The following is a 23,409-nucleotide window of genomic DNA, read 5'->3' as shown; positions in this document are numbered from 1 at the left end:
CCATCCGCCGCGTTATTGGTCAGATGTCATGTGTACCAAAAACTTAATTTTGCGAAACAAATGTCCTACTAATTATCCCCAAAATATAACACGATAAGAAAATGAAGCCTATTGTTTAAAAGCGATCAGTTGTTACTAGATGCTTTGTTCTTGCGCGCACTACTTTCTGGCGGCACTTGTGTACATTCTGTCTGAGGAGGCCATACGGTGGCGTGGCCCAGTGAGGCTCACTTAGGGTTTGTGTAGGTAATAGAAGGTAGGTTTGGGGCTTCAACTGTCACCTCCTGGGCTGTACACGAAGGCGAGGGGAGTTGTACACATTGAGGCCTTGCTGGACAGAAAAGCCCAAGATATCCACAGTCAAAAGGAATAACGGATAGAGCTGTGCAGACAATGAAACTCCTGTTAAAACACTGAGAGCGAATAACAAAGACCCGTTTCTCGCGCTGCTGGTTGAGAGGTTCGTGGAGCAGTATCCGGCAGTGCTGAGCAGAGCGCCACTGCAACTGCATGCGTGCCTCAATGGAGAAACAGCGGCCGAGCAACCTGGCACTCATGCATATCCACTACGACAAAGACAAATCTGGACAAAGTATTCGATTGCTTTGCGCAACTCCACCCCGCCAGACTAGAACTGGACAGCCTGTTACTCCGCTAGGACAATTACATGTAGTTTAAGAGTCTAAGTTAAGAGTTAGATTGTTGAGACTGCTAAGGCTGTTATAGTTATAAGGTTAGAACATACATGTACTTATACCTGCATTAGGCCACTTTAGTGATGAGAACTGAATTAGGTATTAGGATTGCCCACGCATACCATAGTAATCGAGACCAGATGGTTACCCTCCTACAGTCACTGTATATGAACACCACTTAGAATACAGTCGTGTGAAAAGTCCCTCCGTGTGAGATTGATCACTAAAAACACTTCAACTGGCGACGAGGAGTAGAAACGACACGGGGTGGTACTACTGCTGAAGAAAGGACGACAGGTGAAGACAGAAGTGGATCGTCGCGGCCAGCTCTCCAGCCTTACTCCGCATCCTCCCAGGTGCCATCACAGAGCGGTACTACTGCTGAAGAAAGGACGACAGGTAAACACAGAAGTGGATCGTCGCAGCCAGATGTCCAGCCTTACTCCGTATCCTCCCAGGTGCCATCACAGAGCGGTACTACTGCTGAAGAAAGGACGACAGGTAAACACAGAAGTGGATCGTCGCGGCCAGCTCTCCAGCCTTACTCCGTATCCTCCCAGGTGCCATCACAGGGCAGTACCACTGCTGAAGGAAGGACGACAGGTAAACACAGAAGTGGATCGTCGCGGCCAGCTGTCACCTCTTCCTCCTCCTCCTCCTCCTCCTGCTGGCAACCATGGGATCTCGGATGGTCCAGGCCCGCTGTCCTTGACGATGGCCGTAAGTTTCAATAAGACTATCTACCAAGTTACAGGCATTGTCTCTTATACAACAGTTTCATCTTACATGTCTGTTTGTGGTTACAATGTAATAAGTACAAGTCTTGCAATGTTTCATGAACGTGCTGGCGTCTCTTAGGGATACTAACCCTAATGATTTTTGGAATTTGGTAACCCAGATTTAGGCACTTTTGGAATCGGAATGTACATGCAGTTAAATGCCTTTTTTTATTGCATTTGGCAGTATGACTTCTACAACTCTGGACATGCTGAATATGCTTGATGAGATCAAAGAAAACTTAAAGTGTGTTATATGGTAAGGCTTTTTGTTATGTTAATTATCATTACAATTGTTTTGGACCATAGTAATAAAGATATGCAGTCTGATTCACTCTAAAGCAGGCAAGTTCACAGTCTCAAATGAGCTCGCTGAATGTGACAGGAAATGACTAGACATATTTAATTTAATGACTGTATATCAGTTCTTTGTCAGTAGTCTTATGCAAAGCCATGGTATCAATTTTGCTCATTTTCTTCTCCAAGTCTCAGCCTGCTGCAGGACCCAGTGGCATGCCCCAATGGACACAGCTTTTGCAGAAGATGCATCTTAAGATGGCTAGAGGACGACTTGAATACTTGGTGCCCTCTGAGCAGGCAGCCATTGACTCCAGAACAGCTTACCGTCTCTGGGCTGAGTAGACTGCTAAAAACTGCCTTGGTGAAATGCCCAAATGGAGGTACTAATAATTACAGTATACTAATTTTCTGTCATTCGAAAAGCTCCTCCTTTAAGCGCTCACGACGCCAAAATATTACCTTATCTAATTGTTGTTGACATAACAGACACGTTTACAATAAATATACACGACTCTCCTGTGCTATATAGAATGTCAATGCTCCGCCTCGGAAAGGCATTACTTTAACTTGAAAATCTTGTATTTGTTTAATGTACATGATGAATTGGAAGGTTTCAGGAGGATTGGCAATTCCTTAAAAACAATAACATTGTAAATTGTATGGAATGTAGAAGTGGACAGATTTTGGAGTTGAAAAAGGTTTAAAGTTGAAAAAGGTATTCTTTATAGTAATACCACTTATTAAATGAAGAAATTGATAATTGGATATGTTGCTTTTTATTCACAAATGACGTGACAAAAGACAATATCATTTCAGGGACAGTGGCTCATCCTTCCTGGAGGTCCTGTTCCAGGACTGGGTGAGGGAGGGCACCGTCATTCGGCTGGATGTGCGGCACTGGCTTCAGCGTTGAGATGCCGTCGTAATAAAGCAGAGCCATTCCAAGTACGTCGCACCCATGCCATATCCCGACAGGTATGACAACCCAGAGGAGGAGGAGCTTCTCTGGGTCCAGTACGCCCTGTGTCAGTCCACCAACATCACTGTTGCAGATTACTATGCAGAGAAAGGTAGTACATTCTTTCACATGTATACTAAACCAATGAGAAACATTATTAAAAATTAAAGGTTTAACTATCTTGTCACTTCATTATTGCAGGCTAGAAGAGAAGAAGCCAGCATTGGAGAGGACCAGGCCCATCCTGCCCAAGTCTGCCACATATCCCCCGCCTCGAGTACTAGTAGTGTCTGCAGCACCTGTGCTCCTGGTGGTTCCTGCGCAGCCACAGGCCCCAACCATGGTGCTTCAAGGGGCTTCCTGTGTACCCCAAGCACCACCTCCTCCACTGCAAGCAAAACCGGTCAAACCTCACAAGTCCAAGCCCTGTGCAGCATGCAACTTGCCACAATGCGGTGGGCAGAGGAAGCTGTACACTCCGTCAAAAAACATAACAGCTGGAAGCAGTCAGAAGATGTTCACGTACTGTCCAGTAACTACAAAATCAGTTAACGCTGGGTTCGAGGGTGTGGTCTACACAGATTATGATCACTTCAAAACTGTGGTAGACGGGGTGTTGGAAAAGAGGAGAGCCAGCAGTGAGCACGGCACTACACAGTGAAAGATGTGTTCTTTTGCATTTCAATGACCTTTTATGCTTGTCTTTAGAAGTAGACAAACAACTCTGTATATATTCTGTTACTACATTTTAATGGCAACTCCTCCTGGCTGTGTGAGATGCTGCAGCACACTTGGAGGGAATCAGGTTCCATGTCAGAGCGTTTGTGTCGGATGGGGCATCACCCAATCGGAGGTATGTTAGATGTAATTGTTTTATGTTGTACATGATGAATTAGGAGGTTTCAGGAGGATTGGCAATTCCTTAATAACAATAACATTGTAAAGTGCATGAAATGTAGAAGTGGACAGAGATGACCATTAATAAAGCATGCAATTTTTTATATATTTGTTTTATATTTCTTTAGCATTTGTTTAGCCTTATAGCAATGGCTTGCAGGCTTGTAATAAAAATAAAATTACTACATTGATTGCTATATCAACTTAAATTGGGGTACATTGGGATTAAGTCAGAGTGCTAACCTCCTAGTGGTATTCCCCGGGCAACGGCTACAGCAATGACCCTGGGTTGCGATACCATCGGGAGCAATGTGGGAACCCCCAGGCTTGTCCTGTAAGGCTCCCCTTGCTCCTGGCAGGTTCAACCATGGTGGGACGGATCCCAGGGGAGCTGCTGCTGGCTAATAGCACCTGCACCCGTCCGTACATAGCTGTTCAGGGCCAATCACCCGTCCAGACTGCCAGAACGGACTGAAATAACTCTGGCAAACCAAATGATTACGAAAACCACAAAGTATTACCTGCGATCTAGATCAAAGGTAGCCAGGCGGAAGTCCCCTTCAGACTCTATGACGAGCCAGCGGGAAGCTGGAGCATCACCACAGACTGTTGGCTCTGACAAGTTTCGCCTTCCTACCTTTAAACCTTTAGTAGTATCAACATACAATGTGCGTACCCTCCATCAGAAAGGGAAGTCCCATCAGCTGTTCATGGGCTGCACTGATGCAGGCGTAGACATTGTTGGTATACAAGAACACCGTTTAATAACATCATCTCCTACTGAGGAGTTATGGTCTGATGACAAGAACTGGGTCCTCGTGTACACATCAGCCACAGACCAGAGACTTGGAGGTGTTGGGCTTGTGATCTCCAAGGATATTTACAAGTGCCTCCAAAGTATTAACCCTGTCAGCCAGAGAATACTGAGTGCCACGTTTCATGGTAACCCTGAGACCACTGTTACAGTCGTCTATGCACCAACAGAGTCAGCTAACACCACAGAAAAAGACGACTTCTACAGCACACTTAAAGACCACCTAGAGAGGGTAAAGCCACACAGCAAGCACCTGGTTATTGGTGATTTCAACGCCAGACTAGGCATGGACAGTCACGTGACCCACCCGGCGGTAATCGGCCCCCACTGTTTTTACAGTGAGACGAACGACAACGGGGAGCGTCTTGTGAACCTCTGCCAAGAGCACAAACTTCGCCCAGCGCAAAGTAGATTTCCCCAACCCAGTAAGCGCCTCTGGACCTGGATGCATCCAGGGGGGTCTACACAACAACTTGACCACATCCTTATAAATGGTAAATGGTTAAACTCCCTGCGGAACTGTAGGGCATACAACTCTGTGGAGCTGGACTCAGACCACAGAATCCTCAGCGTAATGCTTGTCTCCAGCCTCCGCACCTCCAAAGGGAAACCATGCAGAAGGCCTAAGTTCAACTGGAAAAAGTTACGGACGGCAGAAACCAAGAAGGAGTTCCAGGTTGAGCTGTCAAACCGCTTTCAGGGACTGGCCTTTGATGATGCCTCCACTCCTATAACAAAGCGCTATGGTCAGTGGGAAAAGGCTGTGGCAGAAGCAGCGGAGAAGGTTGTTGGGAAGTGCAAACCAACTGGGGCTCCTAGCTGGGGTGTCGGAGAGGACTCTGAAGCTCCGGGAGGAGAGAAATCAAGCAAAGAAGAGATACCTACTTGCCAAAACACGTCAAGCAAGAGAGGCCTGGCGAAAACTTAATGACAGTTTAAACAACTCGTACAGGTCAGATGAACTTGACTTCCTGAATCAGCAGTTGGAAAACCTCCAAGAGGCTGACAAGAAGGGTGACTACAACACCACCTGGAAAATAGTAAACTCACTAGCTGGCAAGGGTAGAAGACCCAGCCCAAGAGTTAAGAAGCGCGATGGATCAGCTCCATCCAGTGACTCTGAGCTCCTGGATGAATGGAGGCTATACTTCGCTGATTTGCTAAACAACGACAGTGGTCCACCGGAATCTCTCCCCCCACCTGCTGATCGAGACCTCCCCATCAGCACTGACCCACCTACACTGGAGGAGACAGTAAAGGCCATCCAGGACCTGAAGAACAATAAAGCACCAGGCCTGGATTGTGCAATAACTGCAGAAGCCCTTCAGGGTGGTGGATATGTAATGGCCAAATCCATTCACACATTCTGCACAGAGGTTTTCACCACACTAACTCCCCCAGAGCAGTGGATCACGAATGTCATCATACCCTTACCAAAGAAAGGGGATCTGACCCTGATGACCAACTACAGAGGCATCAGCCTAATGTCCGTAGCAGCAAAGGTGTACAACAAGATACTCTTAATGAGAATCAGAGAACATGTTGACCCTATACTACGGAAGAACCAGGCCGGCTTTCGCCCAAGTAGAAGTTGTGCCCAACAGATTCATATTCTTCGTAGGATCATGGAGGTAACATCTCCGACCCATTCCAGGTGACAACAGGGGTCCTACAAGGAGATGTGCTTGCCCCGTTTTTGTTTATAGTGCTTATAGACTACCTGTTGTTAGAATCAACCAAAGGCACAGACTCAGGCGTAGTTACGCATCCTCGGCAATCCAGAAGACATCCTGCTCAAACCCTTAATGATTTGGACTTTGCCGACGACATTGCACTTCTTGAGTCAACCATACCCAGGGCGCAGGAACAGCTTACTAAAACAGCAGTTGCGGGGAAACAACTTGGGCTCATCATCAGTGTACCCAAGACAGAGTACATGACGTATAACTGCAGCACACAACAGCCGCTAGAGGTATATGGACAGCCAATAAGACATGTTGCCAACTTCAAATATCTGGGGTCCATGATGGCCTCTAGCAGTCATGACATGGCTAAGAGGAAATCACTTGCATGGACTGCTTTTTGGAAGCTGGAGAAGATCTGGAGAAGTCCATCAATCTCCACATCCACTAAACTCAAGCTTTTCAACACCACCTGCGTGACAATACTGCTATATGGCTGTGAATCCTGGGTCATAACGGGGGACATGGAGAATAAGCTAAACGCGTTCGCCACATCATGCTATAGGGTCATGCTTAACATCAAGCGCCTAGACCATGTGAGCAACGCCTGGATCTACAAGTTGACAAACACTCGACCCCTTATCACCATGGTAAGGCAGCGTCAACTTCGTTTCCTGGGACATGCACTTAGGATGCCTGTGGGGGAACCATGCCGAACATATGCCCTGTATGTACCGACGCACGGCAAAAGGCGCCCAGGGCGCCAGCGACTCGACTACCTGGGCTACGTCCGGAACCTGTTGGGGGACACCGAGGGTGACCTGCGGCCAGAGGACATTGCCAACCTGGCGGCGGATCGACGGTCGTGGGGAAGACTTGTGGTCGACTGCTCCGCAGCCGGACGATGATGATCAACTTAAATGTTCTTTCCAAAGTTTTGACAATGCTATGTTTCTACTAACACTAGATTTGTGAACATCAACGTGGGCTGGCCGGGCAGTGTCCATGACGCTAGAGTTTTGAAAAACTCTTTGATATTCAACTTGGCGAGTGCTGGCAACCTGTTTCCAGATGTATGCTTTCCTACTTCTTAACTTCTTCAGTCCTTGTGTATGTCAGTTCTTATACATGTATATTATTCATTGCTATATCAACTTGAATTGTTCCATTCAATGTTTTGACAATGTTTTTACATTTTTACTCAATTATATTTGTATATGTTTCTTCTTATTCATATGTTGTCTTTGTTGTCATTTGTTTGTTATTGTGTTTGTGATAATACCAATTGGAATATTACACTTATCTTGGTGCAGGTGTGAATTGATAAGATGTATTTGGTATCCTCAGGGTATTTGATATGATTAAAGGAATCCATTGCTAGTATATTTGGAAATTTGTGTACTAGTACCTCCACAACTCTTTACTTGTACTAACCTGTGTGGGTAGTACATTGTACTTGGAAGTCCTGTTCCTGTACATTGAACAAATCACACTTCCATTACTAGGATACCATCAACATCAATGGCACAGCCATCCCGATCATGCTCCTGGGTGACCCTGCCTATCCACTGCTAAGCTGATTGAGAAGGGATACCCCGAGACCGGCGGGGTGACAAGACAACAGCGCAACTTCAACTACCGTCTGAGCCGGGCCAGGATGGTGGTGGAGGTTGAAGGGAAGATGGCGGTGTCTCTTGAATAGGATGTATCTCGACATTTCAGCAGTCCCAGAAGTGATCTCTGCTTGTTGTGTGTTGCACAACATTTGTGAGATCCACGGTGATCATGACAACATGTGGCTGAGGGGTACTGTAGAGCGTTATCCTAGAGATGCTTACCAGAATGCCAATGATGCCCAACCCAGAGCAGTGAGGGATGTCCTGGCTTTACTGTTCTCACAGCAAGGAAATGTAAGCCCTCAGTAAGACAGTACATTGTACACATACCCTCTGTACAGTTTGCTATATATTTGTCTCTGTAGCATTTGTGTATGATGTTCTGTTTTCTATACACATCATTTGAAGAATGATTACAATAAGTTTGTTGGAACATGTTTTTCTTTCCATGTGTATAGGTAGTCATAGAACTCTAGTTATTGATTGTCTATAGCATTTGTGTATGATCTGTTTCTATACACATCAATGTCTTGCAGAGATTCTGGTGTTGAGGCTGAAGCAATCATTGCGAAATACCTTGATGAAAGTGCCAGGAGCTTATCTGGAACATCACAATGCAAGGGTCATCGACAAATTATGCACAAGGGTAAATGTCAGACAAGGCCTGTAGCTTCCATCCGGGAACGCCCATGCCCGGTGACAGCCTTAGCAGTAAGTTACCCCAATGTTTGCATAGAGTAAGAGATAAGAAGAAGAGTGAATTTTTCATTTCTGTGCGAGTGTGTGTGTTTAATTGTGTGTGTGTTTCTGTGTGTGTTTGAAATAAAATCACATCAACTTTATTGCTCAACAATTGTAGCTGGTACAATGTATGGCAAAGAAACAACAAAGTTACATACACAAACTAATACTAAAATATGATTTTAGCGGGCTAGTCCATAATGATACTTAAGCTGAGCTAATCTATTGTGTAGAAACAGCGTACATGTACGTCAGGAAGTTATAATCAAAATAAATAATGCATGAGGATGACATGGTTGGTTTCAATTCTTTTGTAGCATATCACATACATGTACATTGTGATTGACAATGTGATTATAAAGCGAATTCTTTTACATAGCAGTATAATTTATAAATTGGCTTGTTAACACTATGAAATCCAACATTTTTAACTTTGCAGGACCCTCTACACACTCTGTCAAAACAATTATACATGAAGCTTTAAATAGAGGATAAAATCTCCTTGGTCAAACGGTGACAGCATGATCCGCTACACGGAGAAGATTCTTTTACCCTACATGGACAGCCAGCGGAGTCAGCTCGGGCTCGCCGCCGACCATCCCGGGCTGACCATCTTTGATGTCTTCAAAGCTCACCGCAACCTTGCCTGACTAAATCTGCACTCCTAGCGGCCGGCCCGGTATTACACCAGCCGCCCCCCTACACACACACACAGAAAATCCGAGAACCAACAATCTAAATTGGTGTGGCCTTATATAAATATATATGCACTTTCTGTCTTGAGAAAAAAAAACAAAATCAGTTGAACTAAAACTGGACATGTGTTCACAGCTTTTTCTAGGTTCACCAGTTCTGCATCATTCTCTGTGGTCCCCAGCAGCCTGTTCACACTCATCTGATGGCCAATTCGCCAGGTGGAAGGTTATGTAAGTCAAACCCTATATTAACAAACTTTTATGAGAGATAACAACTGCATCAAGGCTGGTAATGCACGCGGAATTTCCATCATTTGTTATGACTTTGATTGTTTTAGTATTATGTTGGAAACTTATTACGTGTCACAATATTTCTAAATCTATCCATATGACATTTATGTCTATAATGTAGATTTGTGATAAGGCACATGTGTTGTCTGCATGTAGAAATTATTATTTTTTATTTTGTCTTACAGTTATGACACAACAAAATCTCGGGGAGGGCTCCATCCCAGCCATAGTCTTAACCAGCTCTGGTGGCAGTCGGATTGCCATAACAACAGCAAATGGTATGCTCCTTTCTCCACTCTTAGCATATATTATAAAGACATTCATATGAGAGAAACTATTTCAACTTTAAAGGAATTTGGATTAACAAAGAATATCTTTTGTTAACTGATGATATCCTTATAATATGCCCTATAGGAGACATGCAGCACAATGGCAACCTACTGTCATCAGAGGACATCCCCGCAATTTTACAAGAGCATCTGGCGCACACGAACCCCGGTCCTACATGCACCGCTGCAAGATCTACTGATGACCCAATCTATAGATTGTTGATCACATGTAGGTATTATCTGATGTACTAGTAGTCAAACAAGATGGAACATGGGACCTGATCGTACAAGACATTTTCGTCTTCACACCCAACACTATCATCTATGGATCTCCCCTGCTACATTCACAGAACGCACAAAGTCAAAGTTGTTCTGGGAACTCTCACAGTGTTACATCTGCACTGGAAATGTGGGGTACGAGGAGCTATGAGTAGTGCATGAACTATATATGTCATTGCATTTTAATCTTCTGTATATTCTTGGATTATACTTGTCTTTGTATATCAGTATTTTTAAGTGTATGTCCTGATATGGGCCGTGTGCCTGCAATAAAGAATGAATTGGAATTGAATTGAACTGTAGTCGTTTTCCATCGTACTTGTAACATTTGTAAATCTTGTACGTCGCTAAAACAACGTCTGTAAACAAAGACGACCGACATGTCTCCTTTGCTCTGTGAACGCTAGAGTCTGATGTTCCCGTACACTTGTACTTTTGTTACGTAGGAATTTACTACAATTAGTTTTGAACGATCACGTGTAGATTCACATGAAAATTGCACAAATAAACATCAGATCGATAAACACCTCAGCTGCACTGGTGGAACTAATGTGTGAAAGAAGGAACATAGACATACTATGTCTGTCTGAAGTTTGGAATAAGAAAAAGGAACCAGTCTGCCTAAACACGTGGAGATGGTTACAAAAATGCAGAGCAGACAGAAGAGGAGGTGGGGTTGCCGTTGCAACGAGAGAAAATATCAATACAATGGAAGAAGAAATAAGACAGTCACAACATGCAGATGTGGTTGCTATGAACATTTACACCAATACAATAGGCTTCACCTTGATTTCGCCATATGCACCACCAGATCTAGAAGACAAAGAAGCAATAAAAGAAATAATGGACACAATCAAACAACTGAGAAGAAGACACATCTAGTACTATGTGGAGACTTAAATGCAAGACACCAAAACAGCGCTGAGAAAGTTCAGAGGGAGAAGAGACAATACAAACCTCACAAAGTACCTGAAAGAAAAACAAGTTACTGGAAAAGATGGAGGAAGAAGCACGTACCACACATTGGAACAAACAGCTCTTGGACATGGACAGTTCAGGAGGGTGGCAAGGCTACAGGAGTGGAAGCCTGACAACTACACGCTTTGCCTAATGTTACACCTAGAAGGACCAGCGTTAGAATACGCGGAGAGCTTGGGCGACGTCGTAATTTGGTGGGGTTACACGAAGCACTGTCCGATAGGTTCGGGGTGGCAGAGAAGAGGCAGAAGGCCTTAGATGAGCTAGTACACTGCGGGGGCTGTTGCTGTATGGATACCCAAATACCGATGGGCAAGAGAGAAAATGTTGGTTAACCTGTTCATAAGCGGCCTGGAGCCTTCCAGATTGGCGGACAAGTTGGGGTGCATCTCCCCACGACCGGAGTCTTTGTAGGACATTCGTTGTGCAGCTGCCATGATGGAAGGGAGGGAGACTAGAGTGGTTCACTTGATCGCAGGAGACAACCGAGGGGATGCTAAAGTTGAGGCACTGTCAGAGATGGTTAAGCATCTGGAGACGCGTGTGGATGGCATGGCGTCATTGCTTGGCTCGAATCGAGGCGGCGGTGACCAAGAAAGACCCCGCACCAAGCCCTGTCAAGCGCAGTACGTGTAACAAGGCCAAGCAGACCTAGCCGGTCTATTACGAGAAGGCGGGGCGTACGAGCTGATGAGGAAGCTCATGGTACTACATTTTTTGCCGGCGGAGCACATCCTGCGTGCCTTCGAGACCCTTGATCGCCCAACTGGCAGCCTACTTGGAGCAGGAGTGGGTGACCAACAGCGTGTGGAGCGCGGAGGAGTGGTACTTTCAGCCTGTGTGCACCAACAATGATACCAAAAGGTATCATACTCCCCTGACCAAGAAGGCAGTACTTCTGCATGTACTCCAGCCGATACAAAATCAGCTGGAGGCAGCTAGAACATCCCACACCGACGAATGGAGACAGCGCAGGTAAATATCGAAAAATATAACTTTCGCATGCTAATTCCTCGGGGCACGTCCTGCCACCATAAAATGTGTTTTTGATCAGTGTAAAAGTTATCGCTGCCTACAATTGCACGTATAGTACGAAAGATGCTACAATCATATCACATTACTAAAGTGTCAAACGGAGGGACTTAAACAACGGTCATTCTAACAAGCAACGTTAATTTACAAGTCTCTTTTAAATGTGTGTACCTCTGTAATTCGATTCAGATTCGCCAGTACCAATCGACCAGCTGAAATGCGAAGATGTGAGGTCAACAGTTTCAGCTTGGGTCAGGGCGCTGAATCCCGGCAGCTCCCAACCCAAGTTGGGCGACCCCGCGGCCCGCCCCGTGTACTGGCCAGAGGACATTCCCTTGGGTGCCCCCGTCAAAAGCGCCCAAAGGATACCCGGGAGGTATTAAACCACGATTTTTTTTTGTTTTCTTCCTTTACATTGTTGATTTTTTCATATGAATTGGATTGTCTCAGCTGAATTGAAAATCTTTTGTTATGTATTGTCTTTGTTATGTGTTTTATTTTTTGTGACATGGTATGGGGCTGCCTTAAACATTCAGCCAGATTGTCCATCAACTATTTTGAATTCACCCCTGTCCAAAAGTGGAATGTTCCAAAATAACTTCTGCCCAAAAAGTGAATTGTTGCAAAATGTTACAAGATACTCTATGACTTTTGATTCTAAGTATAAATATTATCTAAGATCGTAAAATGTTCAATGTACTTAACAGAGAAGGAATTACACCAATTCTTTCTTACCCTCGACCCGGCAAAAAACAACACGACAAGACTCCTCCCAAGAAAACACAATGCTCCGCCCCCCAAGCACGGAAGAGGAAAAGGCCCTTGTGTGTCCAGAACTGTTGGAGGATCAGGCACAGTTCTGGAAGATCAGGCACTGTTCTGGACAGTCCCCGCATGTCCCAGAAAATAGATTTGCCCGAGGCACGGTCCGGGACACGCATCGAGTGTCCAGAATCATGCCTAGGCACAGTTCTGGAATAGGGACAGTTCTGGACACAACAACCCCAGAGTATAATGCACCAATCCAAAAACCCTGAAGTTGTCAATTTTTGTATTGGATGGAGATGGGATGAAATATGCTGTATTTGCTTGTGAGAAAATGTCGCCCTTTCCAGTTTCTTATTAGGTCTTAAGATTTCCTTTTTGAAATACTACTGTTTCCTCACCATGCATCTCTAAACAAACAGCCCTCATCATGTCACTAATTATAGTATTATCAAGTATATCTGAGTAAAAAGTCTAATCAGTAGTATTCATAGAACTTTTATATCCCTCCCAAGACCTGATGTACATTGCAATCGATTCTTGGATAGAGATCAATTATTCAGAACTATATATATTTTGTCAAACTAACTCATGGACATACAAGTTAACAACAAGTGCTTGTCATGAACTTTTTTATTGACGCATTTTAATCAAAGCGAAATATTTGTGTTCAGCCTCAGCCTGCACATGCAGAAGGACGGACTGACCCTGGCTGCTGCCCTCCAGCAGGTAGAAGCAACTTTGCTGATGCTGACCGATATGCAGGACAACCCAGGACAGCACCTGGAGGGCTTCCTGGCTGAGGCAGAGCAGGGGGCCGGGCAGTACAGAGGCGCCACCTTGACTGGGCATGGCCAGGACACCATTGATGAGTTTCAGGGGTAAATATTTTGTACAGTTATCTATAATAGTAATATTATTTTTGTATATGAGATGACTTAACGTTACATTGGTTTTACTGAATGATCATTGTATATAAAGAAAGTGAATGAACTGTTGTTGAGTGGCAGATCATTGAATATTCATTTTTTTAATCATTATGTTCTTCAGGCACAAAAGGAGGATCCTCCAAAGTGTCACCGACCACCTGACGGAAAGACTGGGGTCCCTGGATGGCACTGAGGTCCACCGTTCAGCAGCCAAGATCGTGGACCCCCGTGAGTGGCCTGTGGATGACACCCTGGCAGGGTTTGGGTTCGAGCACCTGCGCACCCTCGCCGCCCACTTCCAGCCTGTGATGGCCAGGAATGCGTTTGAGGAGGACGCCCTGCGATGGGAGTGGGCTGGAGTCAAGGCCCAGCCGAGGGGCCAGCTTGGGCAGATGTGGGAGAACATCTTCCTCGATGCCCAGCTGAGGGAAGAGTTCTCCAACGTTTTGCATCTTATTGAAATCATTCTGGTCTTCCCCCTAGCTACTGCTGCTGTGGAGCGGGGGTTCAGCTGCATGAGGCATGTAAAGACGGACTGGAGGTCCAAGCTGGAGGTACCCATGCTGTCTCAGCTGATGTACATCAGTTTGGAAGGACCTTCAGCCCAGGCCTACCATGCAGCACTTGCTGTTCAAGCATGGTGGCAGGCAGCCCCAAATGGGCGCCAACTGCAGCAGCAGAACCCCTGAGTTCCCAGGCACCCCTAGTCTTCTGAAGTTCATGTTTATCTTCTGAAGTTCATGTTTAGCTTTCAGATTCTTACAGCCTCAATCAGATCTAGACCATGATCAGGGAAATGTCTTAGAGTGACTGAAAGTACAGGCACTAGACTTAGACTTGGCACTAGACTAGTATGTTTTGTACATGATGTTTCAGTGATTTGAGTGTATTTGTTATTGATTCCTGAGTTAAGTTTGAAGTAAGGTAGATACCGCCTTAACCATCTAAAGATTCCTGTGTTATGTTTGAAGGCAGATAGTCAGTGAGTGTGTGAGTGCAGAATGCCAGATACTTAAAGATTCGTACTTGACTTGTGTTGTCAGACTCAGAGTAACTAAGACTTTCTGACAACTGTACACTTGTATCACTATTTAAGCAATTAATAAAGAAGTTGAACTTGTGTTCTTGAGACATCAGTTCTGTCTGAGATGCTCTGCTCAGCTGTTTTATTTGTTATTACACATTTACCAGCTTAAGTGCATGATCAGTGATGACATTCACACATCCACACAAATTGAATTTCCAATTACAAAAAGGTAGAAGACTCCCAAGACCTTGTAGTTAAAACATGGTTAAATGATTTTAAATGCCTAGAAACCTTCTTTTCCTTGCTGCAAGTAAATGATATTGCATAGAGATATGTCATTATTTCGGGCAAGTGAAATATTGGTTCGGGCAAGTGAAAATGACCATCCACTTGCCCGATTTTTGAAAACTTGTCCAACCCTGGCTAAAAAGCCTGGCTGTAACCCTCCTCAGATATGGCCTATGGGGGTCAACAGTGTCCGACCCACAGACTGCCTGTCACATCCCTGCTTGAGTGGCTGGTAATGTTGACTTTGGAGGCGCATGTCTCAGTGAAGGCATTCTGTAAGGTTGTCAGATACAAGAACAATCTTTCTTTAACTGAGGTTAGCTGAATGTCCAATTCCAGTTGTTTCACAGTACAAAAGGATGTTTGTACTAAGACATTTGAACAAACGTTAGCCTGGATTCGAGAACAGGATAAGTGAATCTATGACCAGCTGTTGTAATTTATCTATAAATATCGAATAAACAGAGCTACTACCAGAATATAGCATGTATCTAGACCAAGCACACTTCAAAGGAAACTCGCTTATTAAACTGGTAACATTAATCTACAGCCCACATTTTGCAGTTTGTAAGTTGAATTTAGAGCTTCAATTTTTTTTAATTTTATAGATGAACACTCTGTACAGGGCCCTTATCGGTCAGAGTTTCGTCACTTTATGTATTGAGTAAGGACAACGAAAGCTCTGTGCCCGTTGTTGGATAACGGAACTACCTGCCCAGCATGTATTAATTTTTTCCTAGTTTTCCTAATTTATTTCTATGGAAAGATAAAATATCTAACCGATCAACAAACTGATTAATGATGTGGAATTGTGAACTCTGGAGACTCGGTTGGGTTAAGGCAGCCTATGGCCAACTATGAGTAGTATTTCATACATATGGCTGTAACTTTTGATAGCTTGGTCGCACCACAACTTAACTTCACACAGTTCTAGTAGTACTTGAAACATATTGAATAAAGGTTATTTTGTTGTTACTACTTCTGAATTTTTGGGTTAAAAATCAACATTTTTGTTTAAAAAAAGCTGTTTACTTCATGGCTTTACGCGCAAGCGGTAACAACACCTTTCATCATGATATTTTACAAGTAGAAAGCCAACCCCCTATTTATTATTTTTGTCCAAGGCTATTTTGTTTTAAATGACAGTTACATTGTTTTTTTTGGCCAAAAACGACAGAGACAGCTATTTTTCTGTCATTTTTCGTTAAAAAATCGCCACAGTTAAAAAATTTCGACTTATATGCAAAATAGCCTCGGACAATTTTTATAAAAAAGTGATAATACGTAAACATGGATTACTCTAAAGATGAATTATGTTGTTTTCAGCTGCGCGTAAAGCCTTTTAAGTCATACTCTGTGAATAAAATGCGTAACAACGCGGGTTTACAGGGGAAACATACAAATGACCGCCGGTAACCCCGAATTCGAACACGCGTTCTATTCGAATGACGTCATATCGAACATGGTGGAACATGATTCGGGTTCGAAACTTGTATGTGGCAATCGTGCAGACACACGCCCGAACTCGAACATGAATATCAGCCTAGGCCGCCTTAACCCAACCGAGGAGATCGAAATGTGTCGGATGAGGGACTGTATGGTGTGAGGTGTTTGAGGGGAAAGTGGAAAGATTTTCAAAAATGGAACGGAGAGGATTTTCTGTCTGCTCCACGCAACTATGCACTAATGATGCATGTCGACTGGTTTCAGCCCTTTAAACGGAGAAATGATTATTCTGTAGGTGTTATATGACTGTATTAAATGAATCTGCCACGTGAAGATAGATTCAAACTGGAAAGCGTCTTACTAGAAGGGGTTATACCAGCTCTTGAAAACGACCCAAAGTCCCTTAAAAAATTTCTAGAGCCAATTGTAACTGAATTAAAATTTCTCTGGAAAGGCATGTCCTTCAAATCTCCAATGTACCCCTTGCAGTTCAGATCAGCACTTTTGTGCTGTGCATCAGACATACCTGCTGCACGGAAGTTATGAGGATTTTTGGGCCATGCAGCAGAATTGGGCTGCTCTAAGTGCAAAAGAACATTCAAGAAGGTTGGTAAAAAAACGACTATTCTGGTTTTTATCGCAACACTTGGCCGCCAAGATGTGTGTCATTCTTTGTCCACAGCCGTACTTTTCGTGGCAGCTTTTTGCTTTACTTGTAAGATAAACAGTTATATGAACAGTCATCTGTCCTAAGTCAAAGTTTTCTGTGCGGATTTCTGTCTGCTGCCGATGGCAGTCCGGGAACGAGTTCGCCGTGTGGCGAAGAACGTTTTTACCTTCGCCAAGAAGGTTATGTTTTCAGAGGCGTTCGTGTATGTGTGTGTGTGTGTGTCTGTCTGTCTGTCTGTCTGTCTGTCAACACGATAACTTGAGAAGGCCTTGATGGATTGTCTTGATACTTGGTAGGTGGGTAGGTCTTGATGAGACCTCAAAATGATTAGATTTTGGACCCCCTAGCGGCTTGTTATGGTACTGCAGCTGAACTTCCGGTTTTGATATCTCATGATCTAGACATGTTATGGTGATGAAATTTAGATGGTAGGTAGCTCTTGTGCTGGGGAAGAAGTGACGTGAGTTTGGTCCCCCTAGTGGCTTGCTCTGGAACTGCAGGGATATATTCTTGAAAATATTCAAAAGAGGATAACTCAATAACCGGTTGACGGATCGTCGTGATTTTTGGTATGTAGGTAGCTTACGTGATGCTTAATATAATTATGTGACAATTATGCAAATATGGATGTAATTTGCATAATTTATGGGGAAATTCTATAAATCAGCTGCATTCCATAATAAGACAATTGAAGCTTGTGACATTGGTAATTGACAACGAGAGAAACACAGGCAGATATTGATTATGTTAATAATGACTTAATTGAGGAGAGATCCAAGATGGCGGCACCAATGTGAGTGTTTTCTGTGAGCTCCTGCAGATTGGATAATATTTTTCGACAGAACAACTCCTCGTGAATTTATCAGGGTCCCCGTGCTTTCTAAAGTTGTTTGTATAGTTATTAAGTGCCTTTGTGTTCGATCAGTACTTTGTTTGAGTGAAAACTGCCGAAAATGAACACACGGAAGAAGCGAGGAACGGCGTCGGAGCATGGCGACGACACGGACCCAGGTGCAGAATTTGAATCTTTTGTTCGGGACCAGTTTAAACTACTGCTGGATGGTCAGAGGGCACTACGTAGCGAAGTACGGGCACTAGAGGAAAACTTGGAGAAGAATGTGGAGATGCTCGAGTCCCGTTTGGAAAGAAATGAAGAAAGATCGCGCGAGTTGGAGACGAAACTACGCGAGGTGGAGCGCCAGACTACCGAGGGTTCTGAGCGGGTGAAATCGGCGACTGAGGAGATTGCTGACTTACAGCGTAAGTGCAACAAACTCGAACGGTTCTCTCGCCGGAATAACATCAGGATCATCGGAAGGAAGGTGGAGAGGGGAGAGAACTGTTTAATCACGGTACAGAAGATCCTGCGGGAGAAATTCGGGCGGACGGACATCAAGATTGAGCGCGCTCATCCCGACGGCCCCCCCAACAAACATGGCGGAGACAAGACACCACAACACATCCTTTTCAAAGTGAACTGCTACCAGGACAAGATACACCTCATGAAAGCGTCGCGAGAACAGCTGAAGACAGAGAACTATTACTTCACGGATGACTTAACTGCCGCGGACTTACAAGAGAAGCGTAAGTGGAGAGACAAAGTGAAAGAAGCATATGAACATGGTAACAAGTATCGTTTCTTCAACGGCCTATGGCGTGATAGCCAAGGAAAACCTGTGAGCTTTGAATAAAAATGTTCACTTTCCGAGTACACACTGTTTCTGAACTGTTTTTTCAAGGAGAGAACTACTGAGTGACTGAATGCAACACATCTTGTTTTCTCACCCTCCTAAGTTATTTATCATTTATGTTATCCTTGCGCTCTGATTGATATTTGTTTCCAGGGCTTGCCTTCGAGTCGATTCTGTTTTTGTTATTATGGATTATCTTTATTTTGATTGAGTTACAAGGCGCACCCTGTTATTTCATTGATTCTTCCTATGTTGTATCATTTGCTATTGATTTAATTTGATGATTTATCTGTGAGTGAATGATCAAAGTGCTCAGTGGAATATCTGTAAAAAGTAGTCGATAGAATGCAGGAGCCAGTTACTGTGCGATGCAGCCGGATTACGAGATGTTCAGGGTTAGCCAAATCCTGACCTCATTACTTTGTGTTACTTTGTTTTGTTTTGTATACCATCCAGATTTATTGCATCTCTGTTCTGTTGATTTCTGTTCAGTTTTTGTTTGTTTACATCAGCTCACCTGTCATTATGATTTCGCTGCGCCCCATTCCCCGGTCCCTCCCAGCATTCCGGACATTCTTCAGATGCCATGACCCAGGTGGAGGTAGGGATATCTAGTTACAATTGTAATGGCCTAGGCAATTCTATCAAACGGAGGGAAGTATTTACTTGGTTGAAGGACAAACAGTTTGATATAATATGTTTGCAGGAAACACACTCAACCTTAGCTGATGAAAAAAGATGGCAGAACGAGTGGGGAGGATCCATGTTGTTTTCACATGGTACCTCCAATCAAAGAGGCACAGCCATTTTGTTTCGTAATAATATTGACCCTTATATTTATCAAACTAAATTTGACAAAGATGGAAGGTGGATCATTGTAGATCTATCTCTTGATGAATATAGATTCTGTATTGTTAATATATATGCACCAAATGTAGATTCCTCTGAGTTTTTCTTTAATATATCTGAAGAATTAGATAATTTCCCTGAGTCAAATGCGAATCTCATTATTACTGGTGATTTTAACACGGTTCAAAACCCCTTAATCGATAGATTATCTACAAACTCCACCTACCATCCTAAAGCATATGAAGCTATTTCTGAATTAAAGTGTAAATTTGACCTATATGACATATGGCGGTTTAGAAATCCAGACTTAGTTAGATACACCTGGCGTCGTAGGCGCCAAGCAAGTAGAATAGATTATTTCCTTGTTACATTTTCATTGACAAATAGGGTTAACAAATGCACTATTGCTGACAGTTTTAGATCGGATCATAGATTAATTACTTTATCACTTGTCACTACAGATTTTCCAAGGGGGAAGGGATACTGGAAGTTCAATTCATCTTTATTAGAAGACAAGACATTTCAAACCAAAACCATAGAGGCGATGAGAGAATTTTTTCGTATAAACTGTGGTACTGCAAATCCCCATGTAGTGTGGGAAACGGCCAAGTGTTTCTTTCGGGGCCATTGCATTAAATTTTCAAGCTGGAAAAATAAGCAACATTTGTCTAAAGAAAGAAATTAATCGATGAAATAAAAACTCTTGAAATCCAGCTTGACAACACACCTTCTCCCTCAGACTCAGTCCTTGATGATCTTAGATCAAAAACAAAAAGAATTAGAATTATTATACCATTATCGTTTACGGGGACTCGTAACAATATCAAGAGCAAAATGGATGGAGTTGGGGGATAAGTGTACGAAGTATTTTTTGAACTTAATACATAGAAATTACACTCGAAAAAACATTCAAAAATTACGACTTTCCGAAAACGTTTTTACGTGTAAGCCTACTGAAATTCTAGAAAAACAAACTGACTTTTATTCCTCCTTATACTCTTTCAAAGACCCCCCAGCACCCCTTACCCCGGAAAATTTGCAAGATTTTTTTCCTGAAGATTATGATAAGAGACTATCAGAGCAGCAGATGCAGGCGTGTGAGGGCCTTATCACAGAAGATGAACTACTTAATGCTATCAACTCCTTCTCAAATGGAAAGTCACCTGGACTGGATGGCATTCCTGTAGAAGTGTACAAACAGTTTTTCTCAGTCTTTAAAGCCCCTATGTTAGAGTGTTTTAATTATTCTTTGACTCAAGGTTTCCTCCCCAACACACAAAGGCATGGTATTATTTCTTTATTATTGAAACAGGGGGGTAATGGCCAAGATAAGGACCCAACATTATTAGATAATTGGAGACCATTAACGTTATTATGTTGTGATGCCCGAATTCTTTCAAAATGTCTTGCCCTAAGGGTAAGATCCGTTATTTCAAAAATTATTGACAAAGATCAAACCGGTTTTATTCAGGGGAGATTTATTGGTGAAAATGTTAGGAGAATATTAGATTTGCTTGAATATTACGAAAACGAAAAGAAACCAGGACTTATTTTTATTGCTGATTATAAAAAAGCCTTTGACACCGTAAGATGGGATTTCATTTTCGAATCATTACGTTTCTTTAATTTCGGACCCCAGTTTTTATCTTGGGTAAACGTTTTATACAATAACATTACAAGTTCAGTTTTAAACAATGGATATATATCTGACCCATTCCAATTATATCGTGGAGTTAGACAAGGCTGTCCCCTTAGTCCCTACCTTTTATTATTGCAGTAGAAATGTTAGCTATTAAAGTACGTGGTAATAATGATTTGATTGGCCTCTCCGTTTTTGGTAAGGCCAACCAAAATTTCACAATATGCTGATGATACGGATTTTCCCTTTGCCCCTACATTAGCGTCATTTTATGTCCCTTTTAGATGATTTAGATTAAATTTTCTTGTATTTCTGGTCTCTCCTTGAATTTACGAAAAGTGTAAAATTCTTAGAATTGGAACATTGAAAAATACTAATTTTAGATTACCTACCCACTTCCCCCTTCAGTGGGTTGATGGTAATGTTGAAATCTTAGGTATTCATATCCCACAGGACTTAGGTACCATTGTTAAATTAAATTTTGAACCCCGATTAGCTAAATTAGATAGACTTCTATACCCTTGGAGAGTAAAGGGATTATCTTTATTTGGGAAAGTAACAATTATCAACTCATTGATTACTTCGCAATTTACATACCTCTTTCAGGTTCTCCAAAACCCAGACAAGTCATTTTTCAACAATATGAGAGGAAAGTTTTTTCATTCATCTGGAATGGAGGACCTGAGAGAGTTAGTAGGAAAACAATATACAATTCCGTGGAAAATGGTGGTTTAAATCTCAAAAATTTGTATGCTTTTTCCTGTACTATTAAGGCCTCATGGATACCAAAACTTTATTTTAATGAAAATTGGTCAACTACTTGGCTTATTAGAATGCATCCTTTGTTGGGATCTAGGCTATTCCCCCTTCTTTCAATTAAGTTCTATACACTATTTTAAGCTAAGCCCCTTCTTATCAGATATATTAGATGCATGGTTTAAATATCAATATAAGGCCCCCACATGTGCTGCAGATGTTAAACAACAACTTTTATTCATGAACAACAATATTCTTATTGATGGAGCACCTGTCTCTATGAGCACATTCATAAATAGGAATATTGTTTTTGTAAATGATATATTAAATGAGTTAGGTACTTTAATGACATTTAAAGAATTTTCTATAAAATATGGTAATATTTGTGATCATTTTAGATATATGCAGCTGATTTCGGCCATTCCGCAAGAATGGAAATCTATTTTATGTGGTAATGCGCCAGATTTTGTCTGTAAACCAATGCAGCGAAACAGCTTTTGGTTAAAACTAGGTTAAGATTAATAAGGATGTGTACAATTTTTTCTTGTTACATCATAATTTGATTGATATTTCATATAATGTACAACTAAAGTGGCTGTGCCTCTTTTGACACCCCTATTCCCTGGAAACAGGTTTATATATCTATAATACATTGTACTATCGATTCTTCCACTAGGTTTTTCCAATATAAAATTTTACATAAATTTCTACCTACAAACAAACTACTATATATTTGGAAATGTATAGAGACCCCTTTGTGCTCGTTCTGCCATGAAGAGGAAGAAACATACCTGCATGTCTTCTGGGAATGTCCAAACGTTATCTCTTTTTGGGACCAAATTAAAACTTGGTATCACTATAAAACAACTAAAGATTTATTCTTAAATGGATTCAATGTTATTTTTGGAAATTTACACTTTGGAACCCCCCCAATTGAAAATCTTATAACCCTACTTGCCAAAATATATATATTTAGATGTAGAAAAACTAGTTCTTTAAACTTCGATTCCTTTCTTCGTTATATTAAATTCTTTCAAACTGTAGAATATTCCATAGCATTAAAGAAAGGTAAACTGGAGAAGCACCGCGGGAAGTGGGGCTCTCTATGCAGCTGACGTTACGTTTAATTGATATGTATTTGTCGTTTAAAAATTATCTGAATTGCTGAGAAAGGTGTGATGAATCTGATGTAACAATTTATTATCTATGTACATATGTATTCGATACTCAATAAAGAACAGAGATGACAAAAAAAAAAAAAAAAAA

At 42.4% G+C, this 23,409-nt stretch overlaps 1 protein-coding gene across 1 annotated transcript; it reads left to right on the top strand.

Moving 5' to 3' along the window:
• The first annotated feature begins 2,729 nt into the window (after nucleotides 1–2,729).
• Nucleotides 2,730–7,824, top strand: LOC109473269. The gene is made up of 6 exons (XM_019773145.1): nucleotides 2,730–2,841; nucleotides 3,263–3,367; nucleotides 3,986–3,996; nucleotides 4,313–5,235; nucleotides 5,393–5,942; nucleotides 7,699–7,824. Exons 1-6 carry the CDS (start codon nucleotides 2,730–2,732, stop codon nucleotides 7,822–7,824), a joined length of 1,827 nt encoding a protein of 608 aa, XP_019628704.1.
• Nucleotides 7,825–23,409: the final 15,585 nt, after the last annotated feature.

Source organism: Branchiostoma belcheri, unplaced genomic scaffold, assembly GCF_001625305.1.
Source record: "Branchiostoma belcheri isolate BF01 breed outbred unplaced genomic scaffold, Haploidv18h27 scaffold299, whole genome shotgun sequence".
Taxonomy (NCBI): Eukaryota; Metazoa; Chordata; class Leptocardii; order Amphioxiformes; family Branchiostomatidae; genus Branchiostoma; species Branchiostoma belcheri.
This window is presented reverse-complemented; position numbering and strand designations above follow the sequence as displayed.

Bases quoted from the DNA above. Each gene is read 5' to 3' on its own strand.
- LOC109473269 (XM_019773145.1), top strand. From the start codon at position 2,730: ATGCCATATCCCGACAGGTATGACAACCCAGAGGAGGAGGAGCTTCTC. The intron at 2,842-3,262 runs GTAGTACATTCT...CGTACTGTCCAG, and splicing joins AGATTACTATGCAGAGAAAG to TAACTACAAAATCAGTTAAC. The intron at 5,943-7,698 runs GTGTACAACAAG...TCCACTGCTAAG, and splicing joins TAATGTCCGTAGCAGCAAAG to CTGATTGAGAAGGGATACCC.